The sequence below is a fragment of the Takifugu flavidus genome, chromosome 2 (assembly GCF_003711565.1).
Source record: "Takifugu flavidus isolate HTHZ2018 chromosome 2, ASM371156v2, whole genome shotgun sequence".
NCBI classification, from domain to species: Eukaryota; Metazoa; Chordata; class Actinopteri; order Tetraodontiformes; family Tetraodontidae; genus Takifugu; species Takifugu flavidus.
In genome coordinates this window covers 11,459,223-11,479,809 of record NC_079521.1, presented here as the reverse complement: position 1 = coordinate 11,479,809, position 20,587 = coordinate 11,459,223, and the positions used below count along the sequence as shown (strand labels likewise).

General features: G+C 43.0%; 1 protein-coding gene across 2 annotated transcripts in view; it reads left to right on the top strand.

Moving 5' to 3' along the window:
* The first annotated feature begins 361 nt into the window (after positions 1-361).
* Positions 362-20,587, top strand: part of kcnq1.1 (potassium voltage-gated channel, KQT-like subfamily, member 1.1) — a 29,126-nt gene continuing 8,900 nt past the window's right edge. The window contains exons 1-10 of one of the 2 annotated variants that reach the window (XR_008947251.1): positions 362-1,003; positions 4,746-4,836; positions 10,407-10,533; positions 11,109-11,187; positions 11,909-12,005; positions 15,482-15,619; positions 17,093-17,203; positions 18,129-18,224; positions 18,356-18,472; positions 19,368-19,506. Coding sequence is in view for 1 of the 2 variants with exons in the window: in XM_057016213.1 (XP_056872193.1) it covers positions 666-1,003; positions 4,746-4,836; positions 10,407-10,533; positions 11,109-11,187; positions 11,909-12,005; positions 15,482-15,619; positions 17,093-17,203; positions 18,129-18,224; positions 18,356-18,472; positions 19,368-19,506 (1,333 nt within the window). In the remaining variant the exon portion in view is untranslated. The remainder of the gene's footprint in view (positions 1,004-4,745; positions 4,837-10,406; positions 10,534-11,108; positions 11,188-11,908; positions 12,006-15,481; positions 15,620-17,092; positions 17,204-18,128; positions 18,225-18,355; positions 18,473-19,367; positions 19,507-20,587) is intronic. The other variant, XM_057016213.1, reaches the window with a different exon arrangement.

Here is a 20,587-nt window from a genome sequence, read left to right as displayed (position 1 = left end):
ATAAAATCCGTCCAGCAATGTGTGTCATTCAGTACCAATGAAAATACCCCTGGACAAAAGAAAAGCGATGTTTAGATTCGGGTCTGCAGCCTCTTCATTTGCATACCCCTGTATTTAGCTTTATTCATAGTTTTTAGTGTATTCCAAATATTCACAGTTGTTTAAAAGTGCAGACTGGTCCAGGAGCCCATCACTTAATAGTTTTTATAGTTGCAATTTTTCTGCCGTTATGGTAACATTTTGTGTGAAACCCAATTATTGTGGGAGTTAACTGCATTATGACTGAGGTAATCAGCGGCAGATTGCTTTAAAACACTTTAGTGAGACTGCAGAATACTTCACCAGCTGGTGGTTCGCTGCTGCGCTCTGCCTAGCGCCCACAGCCCTCCAGGCTCATAAGTATTCTGATACAGGCGGGGTGATATTCATTCAGGACCGAGGCGCACCGCATCAACAGCAACCCAGAGAGCCGTAAAGTTAAATTAAAAAAATACATCTCCGGTGGTCTGGAACATTATTAACAGCAGTCCATGTGCCTGTGCGCCCTGCTGTGCAGCAGAAAGTGAACGCGCCCTGGCGAACATTCGCGCGTTTAAACTATACAGGAAAATAAGTAGAGGGGGAGAAAGTTGGCCGGGCGAGGAGTAGGATAACGGGAAAGCGCAATGTGCGATTCCGTTCCTTCCCAGGGGGGCACGGCGAAGTCCTCACACGGACAACCACCACTGGATTTGCAGCTGTCGGAAATTGGTCCTGGCGCACCCGACGTGGAGCCGCCGGCGCGCAACGACGGACGCAAAATGCCAGCAGACGCCACCGCCAACAGCGAGGTCCCCCCCGCCTACCTCCACCCGTACTCAGCTCACCCCCGGATGTCTTTTCGGATGTCAGTGTACAGCACCGGGGTCCGACCGGTCCTCACCCGCGCCTACATCCAGGGACGCGTGTACAACTTTCTGGAAAGGCCGTCTGGCTGGAAATGCCTCCTGTATCACTTCACAGTGTGAGTGTTTTTACTTCCATAATCGCCCACATCCGGTGGGTATTCAAGGGCATAATTGCAACTCCACGATCCTAATTAAATCGGGAGTTAATTGTGCATGTAGATTATTGGAAACACTCGGAACAAAGCGCTGTTAATCCTGTGAATTTTCGGAAGATACAGCACAGATATCACAACACAAGCCCCTCAAGGAATATCAAAGGGGACATTTTTGTCTCAGCCAGCTATTGGAGATTAGAAACACCGTATAATTTCATCACAGAAGAAGCTCAGACAAAACATGTCCTCGCAGGAGTCGCAGGAGGAATATTAGGCACACATGGGGGGCTATTTTCACCCAGAATTTAATTTTCCCTGTTTTTTCCACACAGTGCAACAAAAATAACAAAACAGTCAAACCCATCCAGCTTCTTCCTGTCAGGACAGCAGGACAATGTGTGACAGGAGCGATATGTAAACTTTATAGGGTCTCAGGTAACGTAAGAGTGACCGGACATAATCCTGTCACCTGTTTGATCAAGAAATCGTCACACACTAAAAAAAATCTAAAGCTTTATATTTGACAGTGAAGAACATCCATGTTGGACTTCTGAAGCACAAGTATAGGAATGTGAAATAGGCCCGTGGTCCTCAGCCTTCTTGCTAGCACTGATAACAGGCAGCTAAACTTGGCTGTGTGTGTGTGTGTGTGAGCTGTTGTAGAAGCGGTCCAGCCTGGCGCTGCCACCCTTTGACCTAACAGTGTTTGAGGGATGGAATGGCTCCACATTTATTTTAGTCAGGTTAGAATTTGGAGAGGGAATCAAATGCACATCCATATGGAGGGTAAAAGGAAAACCAGTGATGGTGAGTCCTGCAGAATCCCAGTAAAACCCAGTCTGCACGAAATTATCCCACATTCAGTCTTAGAGCACAAATGACGTATCTTGATTTGTCGTGTCTCATGACAACATGAGTAACATGCGGTTTTCAGCGTCTTTTGTGTGTTTTCAGGCCGATATTTGCAATCAACTTGATCTTTGAACGCAGCTTCCTCTTTGCACGCTTGGCTGTCTGATTTGGTCCGTTCAGATCATTCAGGAGGAAATAAAAAGTTTAGAGCTCATGAAACAATGGAGGGGGAGGGGGATCCATGGGTCTGATTGTTGTTTCTGACCTTGTTAGGATTCGGGGAGTTTACTTCTCAAATCTCTCTCTCAGTTCAGCCCAGTACAGATAAAAACATCACCCAGAATGGGAGGCTGCCTCTGAATTGATCCACAATGGTGGTAACTTCAGTCCACAGCCAGAGTCTGTACAAACAGGGCACGCAAAGTTCAAGGTAACCTTTACCTACGAACCACAAAGAGCTTCAAATAACACTTTCAACTGACATATAGGCAGTGAAAGAGGGACTTGAAGCCAATTGTTGCAAATTCTCTCTGTTGTGGAATCCACGTGAACGATAAAAAAAAAAGAAATTGCTACTTTGAGGTCAGTTCAGTACTTTGTGGGAGAAAAGCAGCATAGAACAAGCGCGGCCTTATCACTGACCCAGAACACCGACGTCAGAGCGGCCCAAGGACTTATCAGAGGTAGCCTTGTGAGTGCATGTTTGCACATCGGCGTGTTTTCTGCTTGTGTGGTTATACAGAACGCTTACAGGGACTGCGGTCAAAACTGGAAAGGACTGCCTGGTTGTCTGGAAGTGAATGCATTTAATAAAGTATGAAGACGGTCTGCAGCACGCAACGGCCAGTCATTAAATTCATTTCAAATCAGAGATGAGGCCGATCAGCGCCCGTTATCCGAAAGCTCCTCGGCTTTCATCGTCACTCTCTCAACATGGGAGGTCGGACTTTTAGTGGAGCACCCGGCCAAGGTCATTTGTTAGTGACCACCTTCCATCTCCAGGCTGTTTACCCTGTAGATGCCACAGTGTGTGCGGTGTAAGAGAGTTCATAACCCGTTTCTGTCTCGCTTCAGTACAATTAAAGCACAACCATCTATCATCTCGTGAAATCTATCCCACAGCTCTTTTGTGTTTGTTTGTTTTTTTGCTCTGGCACGCTGTTCATCGCTGTAGAGGATTTCACGTCGGTGATCCAAATGAGCGTAAATGAGCACCAAACAAGCTGTTTGATGACAGGAGCCAGGAACATTGAAATGAGTGTCGCTCCTGTACTTGTGGACGGTACTTCTGTCCCCCCACCATGTGTCTGCATTCAGCACAGTGCGGGAGAATCGGCCCATCAATAATAGATATGACCACTGCTTTGAGCTTTTGTTTGGATGCCTACGTAGCCGAGCCAATGCATTATTTTGTTTGTTGCAGCAGTCAGCTCACCGGAGCAGCAGGAGGGGGGACATGATGGTGCAGTTAGTACAAAGGGACTGACGAGTCAGATTGGATCAAAAGTGAAGCAGGAGTGCATGCTCGGTATGCTGAGCGTGCACTCTGCTTCTGAGGAATGGACCGACTCGGACCCCCCTCACGTTTGTCTGCGCTCCTCCTGATTCTCCTTTTCTTTAAAAAAAAAACAACCTTCCTCCGTCAGGCCTGAACTTTTGTGCGTTTTGCGCTTCGGCATCTTGCTCCTCTGATGTGTTCCGTTTCACGCCAGCAGCAGATGGCGGATGTCACTTTGCAGGACTGACAGAAGCAAACTGACAGAGCCACCTCCGCTCTGTTCGCTCCGCTCATTCAGACTGGGAGCTGCTGCTTTGTTGAACCATGACACACCGGTCCGTCTTCCCTGAGCAATTTGCTCTCGTCTGCCTTTTATCTGTGTTGACGTGTGGCAGGCATGTTCAAGAACCCGGGTGTGCTAGCTTGAAAGTGTGTATTTGGATTCCTGGCTGGTTTTCAATAAACCCAGGACGTACCTCTTCCTGATAAAGACCTTCATGGTGCAGAGCCTGACTGGAAACTAGCACTCCCTTATAGGTGCCATTGTAGTCAGTTGTTTTTTTGATGAATTCAAATTGTTTTTATGTAACATTATGATTATGGCAACCTTTGATGGTTTCATTTCTTTTTGTGACTTTGTTGAGGACAGTCCTGCGCAAGCTCATGCACAGGTTATTTTTACACAATACTTGTGGAATGAATCCTTGTGCACATTCACTTGGTGAAGAACCAAACCTTTGTTACTTCATTCATTTTTTGAAGGCCATTACAAAGACAAGGACAGACACCAGAAGCTCACCTCTGATGGTAGCAGCAGCTCCGTAGTCCCACATCAAGGCTGTTCTGGGATAAATGGCATGAAACACTGTTAATGGCGTCTAACGTTTACCAGGGTGAGGAAGCGTCTTCACCTATACGCCCGTTGGTTCTGCCCTCCTGACTCTCCTCATCCGCCTGATTTAATAGGATTTCTTCTACATGGAATCTTCTATTATGAAGGATTAAAACTGTGTGTACGTGTGTGTACATCTAGCACGTTTGTCACTTTATTCCATTTTTATTTCACATTGTGTAACTTGTGATGCAACTGTGTTTTTTTCCCACTGCCAAGGGAGGAGATTACGTGGCAGCCGGCATTTGTCTGTTAGCAAAATAATTCGAAAAGTTCTTGATTTGATTTTAATGAAATTTTCAGAAAGGTTGCAACTTTTGAATGGCTGATTAAATTTAGGTGATGTTCCGGATGTCATTATGAGCAACACCACTGGGCTTTGATGGTTTTCTTGCATGACTCCTGGAAAATTCTGCTTTGATTAATCAAGATGAACATTTGCTGCATTTTACCTCCTGCAGGTTTCTCATTGTTCTGGCATGTCTGATCCTCAGCGTTCTCTCCACCATCGACCAGTACCAGTCCCTGTCACAGACAACGCTCTTCTGGGTGGTGAGTGTTCCATTCACCTGGGATAGATATTAGTCCATCTAAATCAGGAATTAATGGGGCAGCATACGGGGGTTTTGTGATTTGCTGGTGGAGTTTTCACCTTCTCTCTGTGTTCCTTTGGGTTTTTTCCAGCCTCTCCATACATCCCACAGTCCAAACACATGCTCAGGATGACAAATTGTTCCTCAGTGTGAGTGAGTGGGTCAGTTGTGTGTGTACCCTGCAATGAACTGTCTGTTTTCTAGCCTGCTGCTCAGCTGCTCCAGGGATAGTTTTTTAGTTCCCCCTGTGACCTGGACTGGGAGACAGACCCAGTTAAGGTGGATGATGGAAACCAACAATGTAGCTGAAGTATGAAAAAATCGGGCTGAACATATGATTACTGTTAAATGATTCTGAAAACCCAGTGGTTGCAGGGCATCTTGTCCTTCTCAGTCTGTTCTTTACACGCTTTGGTACCTCATTATAAGAGAGAAGAGCATGCTTAGGAAATAAACAACTGTGTGTCCCTCATTGTCCTCATCACAGTTGAACCATGTAAGATCCCATATTTCCAGAAGCATTGGTTTGTTATCAAATGTTAGACACTTTCTAAACTTCGGATCTATAGACATCTTTTAATATGGAATAAGACCTGAAAACCTACACTATAAATTGTTTACAGTAAAGAAAAGAGCAATACGTATAGTGAATAGTGTTGGCTTTTACAATCATACCCATTTTTTTTTATTTCTAATGTCAAACAAACTTCAATTCCGACACCTGGTGGATCAAAAAACAGCATTAGTCATGTACAAAGCTTGAAATAACCTACATCCTCCCAACATGCAAACTTTGTTTAGAGAAAGAAAGGGGGGGTTATGCCCTCACAGGCAAACTCAGCTGGAAACAACCCAGCTATAACACTCTTATACAAAACAGGCTGGAAGTTAGGGAATACACAGCCAGATGAATATGAATATAGCAAGAATGTGTTGACATTTTTAAACATGGTGATAAAACGATGATAGATCAGTGTACACGTGCCTACATAAACACTATTAAGTGTTTATGTAACAGCTGCTGTTTGTCATACTTTTAGGATAATAAATCCAAACGGTATGAACAGATTTTAATGACATTTTCAGGAAATGTTAATAATGAGCCAGAAAAGAGCTCATTACATTTTGGTGATACTTCTGATTCCAGATGGTCTTTTACCTTTGATTGTCTAAAGATTAAATCCAAGAGACATCGATCGTATCAAGCGTTATACACACATTTTATATAAGCTAAGGCTTCTGGCCATATTCTTTGGTTGTGAGCAAAATTTACAGAATGACAAATAATTTTTCTTTTCTATTTCCATGTAGAATGTAAACTTAAGTGAGTCTCTTGTATTACAGTAGACATCCTGTTGTGACTGTGTGTCCGAATGTGTGTCTCAAGAAAACATCCTGAAAGGGACAGAGTGCTCCAGTCCCATCCAGTGGGCCCATGTATCCATGGCAACAGCAGTAATTAGAGAAAGAGGGCCAGACAGTACTTGAAGCATGACGAAGTAAAACACATGCATCATAATCCTCCATTATTTGTCCTCTGAACTGAATTTACACCAGTGGAGGAACAAAAAAACCACAGTGTTCCTAATTATTGGTTGAGATTGTCATAAAATTGATCCTTAATTGTTAAACTAGATACGGGACATGTACAATGACATGTGAAATATACTTTCTAATTGCATAATGATGAGGTCGATAAACAAACATTATTGTTATTCCGAACACACAGTGCAGCAGAGCTGCGACTCTTTTTTCTGAACATTCAGGATCTGCTCTTGTGCCTGGACAGACTCCAGCAGAGCTAAAACATGGCTGACAAGCCCCAGAATCAACTCAGGAAATGTGATTATATTTCTCTGAGTCACTGATTTTGGTCTCATTAACACCTACGGCTTCTGACTCCTCTGTCTTTCTTTTCGGACTCTGAAGCTGCAGCTCAGCAGCCTGATTTAAAGCTGTGTTTACACAGCGAAAGCAGAGTTTGACATAATCGTGAAACCAGCGTCTCCCGTCTTTTTAAAAAATATATTATGCTGTATTTTCATTGACATTAAGACTGAACTGCACGATTAGGTCGATAATCTTGTGATGCGCAAAGTTTGTTACCATGAGATAACATAGTACCAGTTGATGTGGAGATAAAGGTATAAAAACAGCTGTAATTTGGGTAATCTTTGTTTTGCTACGATACTTGTCTGAATATCTGGTAAAAGGTGCTTGGGATTGAAAAATTGAGAAAAAAAAGTAAGAATTCTGTTGGGGGAGAAAATTGGCTTTTAGTGATTTCAATAAAAGTTCAGAAAAAGAAGAATAAAATTCACAAAGGGTAACAATTGATGTGAGTCTGCATAGGTCATCTCAACTGATCAAGATTCCCAGTTTAGTTATACATCTGTAAATGGAGAAGTCACGCAAAAACAAGCACAACAATGGTCAAAATGTACAGCTCCTGGAACATTCTGTATAGACAAACAAGTAAAATGAAGATCTCTCATCAGAAAATCCAATATTTCACAAGCAAAATGCACATGTTGTCCTCCAACAGGACTGTCGACACTGCAGTTTGTTTCTGCCTCATATCTTCCTCCGGCTAAATTCTCCATTCTGTCTATTTTTGGGTGTCATCAACAAACAGGAGTAACTATGATATCTGAAACAATTGGAGTTGGACTTAAACAGGTTTATTTCAACCTGATCGACACCATATATTAATATTTGTTGGCTTAGAGGTCCTTCTGCGACAATCAAAAGCAAAAAATAAAATCAAGAGTCCGCGCTGGATATTTGAAAACCAATTTCATGCGTTGATTGACCTGAAGGTTTCCTCACAAAAACAGTTTAGTTACACTTGAAAGGGCTCCCCCCCCCCCTTCCCCCATTTTTTAACAGACATTTTCAGTGCCATGCAGACCCATGAGGACCAAAGCTCTTCCCTTCGAATCAATAGTAAATGCGGCAAAGTTAACTCCAGAACACTCGCCGCTGAGCACCGGAGCTGTTTGCACAAGGGACAAATCGCTGGGGCTCAAACAAAAGACGCCGAAAGAAAGGATAAAACGTCTCAGGGATTTTCTTTAAGGACGGACAGAAGTGTGTCACGAGTGACCAGGATCAGGAGATGAAGTGGTCGTGGTGTTTCTTGACCCAGAGAATTACCACCCCCGCCCGACAGATTCGTCGAGAGTTAGAGCCATAATTCTGTCAACAGCAGCCGCAACCATAGAATATTTTACAGCAAAAAAAAACATTTTTCAGCCTTCAGTTTGCCCTCTGGCGATGCTTAATCTTTCTATTCTTTTTTTCCCCGACGCAGATAATGAATAATTGCTGTGCCGCTAACCTTATCAAGATCACAAACATCCATCTCTTCTCCTCTGGGTCCCGGCAGCCTGCGTCTGTTCTGCGCTGCCTAGTTTAGATTTGCTCTGACCCTGCTGCCTTTCCAGCCTCTCCTCCCTAACTTGGAAGCATCTTTTTTGTCATATACTTTTTTTCAACTCGCACGTCCAAGGTCAGCAGAGCTGCGTCGGAGAGGCAGCAGTGACCCACCATGTTTGGGTATTTGGCTGAATGTTTGGCGGTTTGCCCAAAGGATTCACTTTGTCGGCCTGCTTTTTTTGGGGGGGGGGGGTCAGAAGGACTTAAAGGTATTACAGAATAATGTCGGGGAGGCAATGAGAGGCCTAATGTAAAGTTCCTTCCTGGAATGAGAGGATGAAAAAGGCTGAGTGGATCTCTGGGGAGGATGCAGAAAGAGGGTGCAAACTGTGGGCAGATCATTTTAAACACTAATGGATCCAGGTCAGAATGTGTTTTAAAGGGAGGATCCTCCAGTGGGGGAGGCGACCGGGTAAATTGCCATGTTTGTACTCTCCCAGTTCTGTTTTCTGAGAGGGTGAGGTGAGAGAAAGGTGATGGTTGTGAGGAGGAGATACGGGAGTCACGGCAGGAAGGCTGGAACAACACTTGTTCTTTGGCAGAGAACGATATTTCTCCAATCTTGAATTTTTAAAATAATTTGTGGCTGTGAGCTGTTTGGGAAACAGTTTTGACTGGAGATCTACTTAGTCACGGACATGCACACTGAATCAAAGTGGATGGTTTGGATTCCAAAAGAGGAAACCCAAAATTAACAAAAGAGAAACACTGTAAAAACTGCAAGACAACAAAAACACCAAAAAGGGCAGTTTTCATGTCTCATTCAGGGGCAAATATCTTAAATCAGGCTCAGATGTGTGTTTTCAGCTGTTGTTGTGCATGCAGCAATGATGCAGGAATGTTTCTTTCCCATGCACCACTACGGGCACTGCTCTTAGCATTTATTACCTTGCTATTATTTACTGTTGATAATAAAACCCACAAAGTCTTTGGGATGTCAGGGTGAGACATTTCTTCTTAAATATATACATTGTTTGCCAATAGAAAATGGTGCTTTGAAATGCTCCAGCATGAAAGAATATCTGGAAAATCCACATCAATGTTTTATTAAAGCTTGTTCTTCAGATCACTTGTTACACCTTGATAATGAAATCCTCACTGAATAAATCGAGACAATCCTGTCAGACCTGAACACAATATTTGTCTTCGCTGTACCAGAGGAACAAATTGTTGATGCTCTGAGTAAATCAAACAAGTTCCTGAAGGAGTAGGAAAATGTAAAATGTGTATTGTACAAAATCAAGGTCCCAATGGACAAAAATGTATTTAAAAAAACGATCATATTTAAAAAGTTATTTTAGTTAAGATGTTTATATGCGTATTAAACTGCAATGCAAAGACCCTGATTCCTTTTCAGAGGCTCTACAGACGCAAGTCACTTAACTCAGAGGTTCGTTAAAGAAGTTGCTTAGATGCCAGTTCATCAATGTGCATTCTTTGGTTCAGCTGTTTGCTTGTATTGATTTAAAAAAGCAAAAAACAAAATCAATTTATCCTGAAGGATCACAGGAAGAGACTTCCAACAAATTAGCTGTTAATGAAGGAGGCTTGAGTGGTTTGTTGGCTTCGTGTTGAGCAATAGGCAAGTGCTGATTCTGCCAGTTTTATTAAATTTCGGGCAACCCCCCCCCCCCACCAAAAAAAAAAAATAAATAAATAAATAAATAACAAAAAATAACAATAAGGAAAAGAGGGAATCCTGATTCTCCGGAAACAGAGGAAAGAGCGAGCAGAAGCAGACACACAAATGTGTCCCAATGACACGACAGGATGATAAACAACAGTTATCCGCATCTTTATGGGCTGTTTTCTTTCATCCAGATGTTAATTTTTTCTGTTGTTTCTCAGCCTCATGTAAATTTTGCAGGCAAAATGAAGAATTACATCGTCATATGGTGCAAATTAAACTGTGATAAATGGCGTTTCTGTGGAAATAATCAATACTCCTTAATGTATTGCTGTTGAATTAAAGCGCACTTTGCTGAAGCAGCTGTTCAGGTGCTGACTGACCCTCTCCAGCATTACACCGGTGAGATTCTTTTCCTCTGGCCCCTCATCTGTCTCCATCTCCTTCTTTCATGTCTTTGGCAGGAGATCGTCCTTGTGGTGTTCTTCGGTATGGAGTATTTTGTCCGTCTCTGGTCAGCCGGCTGCCGCAGTAAATATGTCGGCGTCTGGGGTCGGCTGCGCTTTGCCAGGAAGCCGATATCCATTATAGGTGGGGAGACAGTTCCCTCATACCCGCACAAGCAGACGTCTCAGTCACTTCCCACACAGTGTATTTAAACATCGTCTTTAATACGCACTTAGCTGCCACCCAAATGAAATGTCTTCGACAAATTTGCCATGAAATTAAAACTGTCACTGCAATATTTCCCTGGCTACCTTATTATTTTCCTTATTCTTTAAAAGGGAAACATCAAATGTTTTTATATGCAGCAATAAATGTCAGAATGAATATTATCGTCAACCCCTCTAACCTCGGTGGATTTGTACCGTGCGTTTTAATGAAAAATGATCACTTCCAAGTAATGGAAAACCATCCATTTTTGTGGAAGCTCCTTTCTTTGGCATATTTTGAATTTCTAAATGTGGCTATTATTAGCAGTAGAACTGGTATTACTAATATTATTAATACTGTTGTTATTATATTCTAACAACTGATAAGCTCCGAAAATCATCATGCAACCAGATGATATGGATATAATGTTGTATCTATATTGTAATTTTTAGGACAGTTTTCAGCCATTTTGATGTTTTCCGTGTTATTAATATCCCCCTTTGTCAACACAGATCTGATTGTAGTTGTTGCCTCAGTGATTGTGCTCTCAGTGGGCTCCAAAGGCCAGGTCTTCGCTACCTCTGCTGTCAGGTAAGAGCACCTCTTTAATACACAATAATTCTTTCTGTTGTTGTCAGTGACATAGACATATTACCCTGAGGATCTATAAGCCCATTATTCTGGAGGAAAATGTAGCACAGCCATTGAAATCAGAGATCAAAGTTCAAAGGTTCAGGATGAACTGCTTAACAGTCAAGATCACTGGATCAATTTGTGTTTTCATGTTCCCTGATGTGGAAATAATACAAGTTTTTCTCACCTTTGTCCAATTTGGTGTAGGGCGGTCATGCAAAATCATTTTCATTAGCTCTTATTGAGCTTTGGTGGCTGTGGACGACTCCACAGACATGGATGCGTTCCCCAGAGTGACTGAGGCCTCTTAAACTAAAAGTCAAAAGGTTTAAGAGATGCTTTTAGTCAAATTATCTTCCGGTAAATTTCATATCTTTACAACTTTAGAAAGATACAAAGCACATTGTCCCACGGAAAAAATATAATAAAGCCGATATGGCAGGAAGTCTGAAAGCAACTGGTTCAGTGATCTATAAAAAGAGCTGAAGTCAACTCAGCCCAGTGTGAGCCAGGTGACACAAGAGCTGCTGTAATGTTCCGCCAGCTGAGTGGGAACAAAAACACCTGCAGCCCTAAAATGCTTTCTCAAAGGAACTGTCGTAGCCCAATCACTCACACAGTTTACATACCTGCCTACATGCAGGGACAGCGTCAGCCTTTAAACACTGGTATTTTCCAGAGGGATCCGCTTCCTGCAGATCCTGAGAATGCTCCACGTGGACCGGCAGGGTGGGACGTGGCGTCTCCTGGGCTCTGTCGTCTACATCCATCGGCAGGTGAACGCACTTTCCTTTACAACTACATTTAAAATAAAAACACGGCTTGGTGTTATTAGTCCGCTGGATGCTGCCTATAGAGAATTGATGTCCTCAACTTGTCCTGCTGTTTTGGTTTTTGTTTTTTTTACTGAAAGATGCAGAGTTACCACAGGGGAATGTACATAAAAAGAGAAAGAATGTTCATCATTCACCACGTAGCACGTTACAGTGTATTTCCCTCCAGAGCATCATTTGGCAACAAAGATGTCCATGATTACCTTCAGGGGTGATTGCGTGTCTTTGATATCGAAATAAAAACAATAATGAAGGTGACCATCATACAATGGCTGCCGCTCAGCCCCTACTGTGCCTCTTTCGAATTGGCCTCAGCCAAGGATCATATTTCTGGCCCTGAGATTGTTCATCAGCAGCGGGGGGAGTGCAGGCCTTCTTCTAAACAAGGTCGAAAGGGACCCTTGTGCAGCGGTTGCCACGCATTCCTTGTTTTGCTTGAAGTTTCTTTATCGGAATCATTTTACAAACCAAACCACGTTTTTTTCTTGTTGTCAGATGCATCATTTATCATCTGAATGACAAAAGAGAAGCTCCCGATAACCCGGGATGTTACAGCCATCTGTCAACTCCCGTTTTTATCGTATAAGGAAAATAGTCAAAATGTGCCATCCGCATCACGTAAAACAGAGGGAGAGGACATCCACAAGGGCCAGAATACGACTGGGATTGTCTGATATAGTCTAACTGGGGTCTCACCAGAAGCAGAGGTGTCTTTATTTGCATTACCCAGTTTGCTGTGAAGTGATGGGATGCCTCTGCGCACCGCTAACAGCCCTGGTGAAATATAGCACACCACCACTGAATAAGTGCTGGAGAAGGTCAAATTGCCATCAGCCAGCTGGATGCTAGTGAGCCATAACTCCCATAATTGTTCCTCGGGGAGTTCCTAACTGGTTAAGTCATCACGTCACATGATATTGCAGCCCTTCTGTGTACCCAGCTGGAGTTTAAAAGTAAATGGAGTTGCCTTCACTTCAATCACCATCCCGGCTATGTGGTACAACAGCGTCTTAGTACACACCAGGTAGCATTTTAGTGCTTTCGGCTTGTAAACACAATTTGCACAGTTATTTTTTTCCGGCTTTCAGAACGAATATATTCTGAATGTTTTCCAGGTCAGAGCAACAACAATGCATGGAAATCCCTGTAAATCTGTGGAGGAGACAACGGAAAGATGTACCTAAATACATTAAACAACTGTCATTTCCAAGATGCTTTGACTGATAATTTGCACGTATTGCTGGAGGATGAAAGCATCATGGAATCACAGTCCTGGTTTGATGTGTACACATTTTCCCTCTATTATGAATAAAATGTGCGCTCACCGGCTGCTTTATTAGGTCTACCCATTCAAGCGCTTGTTTACACACAATCAGCCCATCACATGGATGCAACTCAGTGAATTTTGGCATTTAAATGACTTTGAACGTGGCCTGGTTGTTGGTGCCAGACGGGCTGACTGCGATTCGTACAGTCTCAGTAAAACTGAACAACAGGAAGATTGAAAAATCAGAATATTGGCATAAACAACTTGAAAGCTTGGATCTGTCCTGCCTTGTCTCATTGGTTCAAGCTGATGGTCGTGGTGGCGCTGGTGGGAGGGATATTTTTCGGCACACTTTGGGCTCCTTAGTAAATGCCGCAGCCTACCAGAATATTGCTGCTGACCATGTCCGTCCCTTTATGGCCACAACGCACTCATGTTCTGATGGCTACTGCCAGCAGGATAATGCACCATGTCACAGAGCTCCTATCCTCAAACTGGTTTGTGGAACATGACCATGAGTTCCCTGAACTCCATCGGCCTCCACAGACACCAGAGCTCAGTCCAATAGATATCTTTGGGATGTGGTGGAACGGGAGCTGCACATCATAGATGTGCAGCCAACAAATCTGCAGCAACTTGATGAACCTCTCGTGATAATATGGACCAAAATCTCTGAGGACTGTTTCCAACACCTTGATGAAAGAATGTTATGAAGAATTAAGGCGGTTCTGATGGCAAAAGAGAGTCCAACCGTTTATTGGCAAAGCTGTACCTAATAAAGTGGCCATGGAGTGTAAGATAGCATAATAATATTTCAAGGAAAGCAGAAATTCAGCTAGTTTCTAAATCAATCCTGCAAGTAAACGCTGCCGCTCTCTCTCATCGCCAGGCGTGACATTTTTGTGCCGAGACACGAATAAGAATTTGACTCATTGGGCAGGCAGTCCAGTTTAGTGTAGCTCCAGCGCTCTGAGCGGCTAAACACATTTTAAATCACGTAGTAGGTGAGAGCAAGGAGAACATTCACTTAAAGAGCTCTTCCACAAAGCGGTCGTCCAATTACAGTCAGGGAGGATTAGAGTCAAGCCCAATTAGACCCCCTGAACAAATCACAGGCATTTCCTCGATGAATCTGCAACATGAAGCTTGATTGTTCTTTTAAATAGTACACTGGGAGAGATAAGTAGTTTGGGTTTAAAGCTGAATCAAGGGTCCTGTGCTAATTAGTGATTGTCTTCCTCTTAGATCTCTGGTTTAAGCTCTGCTGGACTTGATTCCTTTTTAACTTCATAAAGAGGGATTTTAGTAGAAGTGGGTGCGGGAATAAAGGGGAATCCAATGGCCAAAAAATATAATTACAAAATGTAAAATTCTCCAGCAGTTTCAGGCAATTTAATACAATCAAAGTATTGCAAATCAGCGTGACATGTTTTTCCCACCTGAGCATCAGATTGAGCCAAGTAAAGCCTTATTCACACCCTTTCAGACACCAAGCATCTAATTACTAAAAATAACCAGAACATAAGCATCCTCAGCATTTCAGAACATTGATTAAGAGTTAAGATTTCAACTCAATTAAGCTCGCAGATGTCAGTTTTCAGTGTAAATCGGTCAGAAAATGACAGAGTGCACATTTCAGACTGAAGCAGTGCCAAGACGTTCATTTAGACGAAGTAGCCAGACGCAATTGACTTCATTTTAAACCCCTCAGAAAGCACCGGGGATTAAAATACCCACAGCCTTTTGAGTTTGCCGGAGTCACATGTGCGACATCACATCGTGTTGTCAACCCTTTCGATGTGTGTTTGAGTTCAGCAGCAGCCTCTGCCAGCCTTCCCTTACCTTCACTTCCGCATAATTCTTGCGGTCACAGCCTCTCTCCTTTCACAGCGGTGCTGTATATTTAGAGGGTTGAAACGTCAACCCATTTTCTATGCCCCGCTGTGGAGCTGCTGCAGCCTGCTGCAGGCTCCGGCGCCATTACAGGCCTGCTGCAGCTGCTGCAGCACCACATCAGGAGGAATGCCGGGAAAGACACGTGCATCAGACGCGTCTTGTCCGTGCCAAAAGGAAATCACAATTTAAAGACTTTTAGGGAGCATGAATATTCAGATGTGAACTGCGTGGTGACTTTTTCGCATTCTCATTTCAGGAGCTGATAACGACATTATACATCGGCTTTCTGAGCCTGATCTTCTCCTCGTACTTTGTGTACCTGGCAGAGACGTATGCCATCAGCGGGGGCTCCACGGAGTTCCGAAACTATGCAGATGCCCTGTGGTGGGGAGTGGTAGGCATATGAGTGTGCGCTTGTTTGCCTAATATTAATTCCATACATGCTTATTAAAAATGCTCGTTTATGGGGAACATTTCTCATACATTCTAATAAGACTAGAGCTGCACAAATGAACATCGACAATACCATTAGAGGCTCTAATTTGATACCAAATTTAATATTCAAAGGCCAATCAGATCTCCTTGCAGGGTCCGTAGATTGTCGGAGGTTGAAGAGACCGTGAAATGCCTCGACGCTTCGGCTTTAAGTTGAACAACGCCTTTGGGTGGCGCTAACTCTAGTCTATAAACTTCGGCCTATACTCTGGAGGCATCGTGATGGAGTGTCCCAAGCACCTTTGTGGACAAGGAGGTGCAGCATTTCAACTCTGATGCACTGACCCCAACCTGGGCACCTCGTTTGGTTCTTACTGCTTAGCCAAGGTTCATTGTTCCATGAGGCCTTCAGCTGTCTCAAAAGAAGGAAAGAGTTATTGTCATGTAAGGTTATCAAATACATCATCTATAATTGACCAAGTGCAGAGGCTAAAATTTAGCATACCAGCCCAACTAAAAACAAAACATTTACCACTTGAATATGTGATAAATTGCTAATTTATCGACATTAAAGGTTTCTTTAGTGCCTTTCATACCAGTGTTATTATTTCATGGTAAATGCTGACTCGTTTTTTTAAGCAGCATTTGGGGGTGAAAGGTCAAATATAGACTGTTTTATCTGTACTACAGTCGTCTTAGTGGGAGTTGTGTGAAAGCCCCAGGGCACATCCAGTGGGCCGCTAATATAACAGAAAAATAACTAGTGTCGAGAATACACGATACAATTTTATTTTCAGACAATAAGTCACCTCCCACTCTGCTGCCTGGAAACTTCAGGGTTTTGATATTAAACAACACACACTCATGTGCACACATACACACACAAGCAACTCATAAAATGTTCAAGGTTTGCTTACTTACTATATTTTCACTGCACATTTTATCAGCCTTGGGACCTCTTTCCCATCCTCACCGTCTCTTAGTGTGTATGACGAGTATCAGAGGGAAGGAAATTTAAAATGGAGATAAGATGCTACAGCAAAAGGCTCCAATTAGATTCTGTGCAACTCATCTGAGCCATTCTCTACCATCTTCTTCTCTCTACTCTTCCTTTGCTAGCTGACCCATGGCTCACCTCCTGGCGGGGAGCAGGACACTTTGCATTCCTTTAATTGTTTTCTACACTTTCACTGTTAGCCTTCTATCTATTGTACAGTGACATCTTTGGGAATGAAACCAGAACCCATTATCATATGATCCACATTAAAATTGAGAGAAAATGGTGGGGCTAAACTACATCTGATGGATCTGCATCCAAAAAACAAACATCTCCTCCCAATGGAGAGCGTGTCCAGGGTTTACCATGTTAAACACCCGTTTTTTAAAAAGCAAATTTGCTGGCATGATTTTCATTCTCATGTTCTTTTCAAAGGTCACAGTGACAACTATTGGGTACGGAGACAAGGTGCCACAGACGTGGATTGGAAAAACCATCGCGTCCTGTTTCTCAGTATTCGCCATCTCCTTCTTTGCTCTGCCTGCTGTAAGTAAAAAAGAGATGCTCACGCCGAGTGCGAGCAGCTTCCAGCCCTGGGTGCCTCACGCGTGCGCACGGTGCGACCCACTCTCAGTGTAGATGTTAGGCAAATGGAAACTGCAGATACACCCCGAAAGGAGGCTTCGTCAACACCACTGTAGGGTTAGTTGAATGAAAAGAGCAAATAGAAATGCGTGTGGCTCAGCTGAGTTTGCATTTAAATTGTCGTCAGGGAATATTTCACAGGTGGGAGGCAGAATGACAGAAGGCAGAATGACAGAAAGCCTTTATGTGGCCCATAATGGTCCGACTCTGGGCATCCATCCACATCTCTTCCATTGAATATTGTAGAGTTTAACATGATTTAAAACTTCAAAAACATTCACATTTTCTGAAATGGAGTTTGATGTATGAAGTTGAGACACTATAAAAGCTTTCATTAAAACTGTAGAAGAGCGAGTGGTTCTCATAATGTTATGTCTTAAGTACTGCCAGGACCTTGACAGGACACATAATGGGTTACACTTCACACTGTGGGTCGACTCGTTTATTAGAAGAGAGCATTTCATGGTATAAGTCGGAAACTTTAACATCAGAGAGGTGAGGTTTGATTGTATTTATCGCTCAGTGGGTTCATTTAGTTCAGTGCTATTGTGCATGAAATAAAAAATACTTCAGTGAAATGGAAAATATCTAGGAACCTTTCAAGTTTAATCTGTTGAAAATAAACTCTATATGCAGTATTATGCCTGAGGCACCATAGGTCAAAGAGTCACTATGTGCAACAAACTAATTAGTTGAAGTGATGTAATATTGAACAGCACATAATTCCTTCTTTTTAACTTTGTAGTTATCTAATCTTTTGGCTGTGCATGCTGCTGCCATTAGTGGTGTGTAATGAGCAGTAACTCCTCTTTGCCATTGTTCCTAGGGGATTTTAGGCTCGGGTTTTGCCCTGAAGGTGCAGCAGAAACAGAGGCAGAAGCACTTCAACAGACAGATCCCTGCAGCTGCGGGCCTCATTCAGGTATTTAAAATTCCACCAACACCCTGTGGAAGCCCTGGCGTTGTTATTCAGACCACCTCCTTTCATGTAAGCGTGCTAGCATTAAATGAGTCCTGTCCAGCCAACAAATCTCCATTTTCATGGCCCTCCAGACATCCTGGAGATGCTTCGCAGTGGAGAATTTAGATTCAGCCACGTACAAGATGTTTTTGCGGAAGAGATCCAACATCACTGCCTCCTCTCTGTCCAGCCCCAAGTCCAAGAAATCGGTTAGTGATGAGTTTACTTTCGCTCCGGCTGCCTCTTATATTTGGTTTTACAGGATATTCTGCACAAACATGTAAAACCAACAGACCAGAAACCAGATCTGCAGTGTTGCGCCTGTAATTTGAAAAATGAGCATCACAAAGAGGTTTTTTTTTTTTAAATGTTGCCTTGGACAGACTGTTTCTTTGTGTGTTGTTGTCACATCATCTGTTAAACAAAAGAATAGTGAGACAAGGTCAGAATGTAAGTTGTGTCTGCAGAAAATAATAACTGTAATAGCTAAAAATGACAATGTCATTGATTAAAAATAATTAAAGACTTAGTCTTAACATTGACAGCAGCATTAATAGTGAAAGAATTTTATAAATAATACAGTTCACTAAAAGAATTAACAGTGGCCAAAGTTTACAATACATTTAAAAACAATGTCAGCTCACATTTGATTATTATAGGTCAATTTATACGAAACCATAGTATCAAGGGAAAAAACAACACACACCATGTTTCAATGCAGAAAAACATCATAATACGATATTTATTATTCAGCTCTGACCTAATGTAAAGAAAAGAAGTCAGTACACCGTTGAAGCATTACTTGCATACTTGCCAAGAGCCGTCTCCAGCAAATGTTTGGGATAATGATGAAGGTCATTTACTTTCAGTTCTGTCGTTGCCAGAGGCAGAAATTTCGACGTGAGCGGCAGATTTTCCTCACTCGATTTGTTCACAGAAACATATATATATATATATATATATATAATATATATATATATATTGTATATATATATATATATACTCCGTGTGTGTGTGTCTGCCTTCCATAACCAGCGTTAAACCTCGTGTGTCCTGTCTGAAAGCTATCGTAAGCGTTCCTACATGTTTGTGTTTCTCTGGCAGGTGAAGATAAAGAGGAAGCCAAAGAGCGCCGACCAGGACAACGGTCCAACTTCTCCCACAGTTCCCAGCATCACCTACGACTCAGTGTTCGACAGTGGGAGGGAGCTGAGCTCAGATGTTTACAGCACCGTGGGCACAGGTACTGCTTGGCTGGCCCATCTCTGCTGCGTTAACATTCACGTTAATCGGCGTGAAAAAGGTTTTACATTGGGGAGAAAAGCACAGATGGGTGTTGGACATAAAAGGGGTGGTTGGTGTTAATCCTGATCTCAAACACATCGGTACAAACAGCGAAATTCAGCGAGGAAACAGTGAAAAAAGATGTTTGGTTTAAGGTTCGCCTGAGTGTTTGTTGCCTCAGGAAGGCAGAAGTCCAAACAGTGCGGTTCTGACACCTCCCACAACACCCCAGCAGCTCTGATAGATCAATAGCTGAGGCCTGAGAATGTTTGAAAACAGCTACTCAAATCAAATATCCAAGTGTTACCTCAAGAGGTGCCGCACATGTCCATGAAGGCATGTTTGAAAATTGTTTCTGGCTTCAAAAGGGAATAAGTGGATTGGTGATCTAGCGGCAGAAAATAGATTCTCTTGACAAATGTTGTTGCCTTCGGTGCCGAGGCGGTTCTACGCCCAGTGAAGCGGTCTGACATGTGGATCCGGCAGGCGGAGCAGGTCACAGCAATCAGCAGCTTACATTGTTAGCGGTTCAAGGCCGAGTTCAGCGGCAAGTAATCAAGGCAATTAACGAAGCTGGCGAGGGGCTGAGGAGGAGCAAACAAATGAAGCCTTGGATGCTCCAACTGGGTGATACATTAGACAATCTTACCTGTGACTGGGAGGACGGGGAGATAACGAGGGCACAACGAATGGATCCGCTGAGGAGGGAGTGGAAACAGCAGGAACATACTGGGGTAATAGCTGAGATCCCATAGCAGCCGAGAGGAAACAAACAGACTCTCAGATATAATCCGCCAACATCCATCAACTATCTGCAGGAGGCTCCTCCCCCCATATAAGCCCGGTCCTGCTCAAGGTTTCTTCCTGTTAAGACCTGTTAAAATAAAGATGAATTGAACTGAAAGGTACATGTATCAATCTGGTCTGGAACCAGCGCCCCCAGTATTAGGTCCAATACCAGTTTATTGTGCAGATGTGTCATTCAGCTTCGCCATTTTCATCATCTCAACCACTGAGGAATCGTTTCCTTCTGTGTAAGA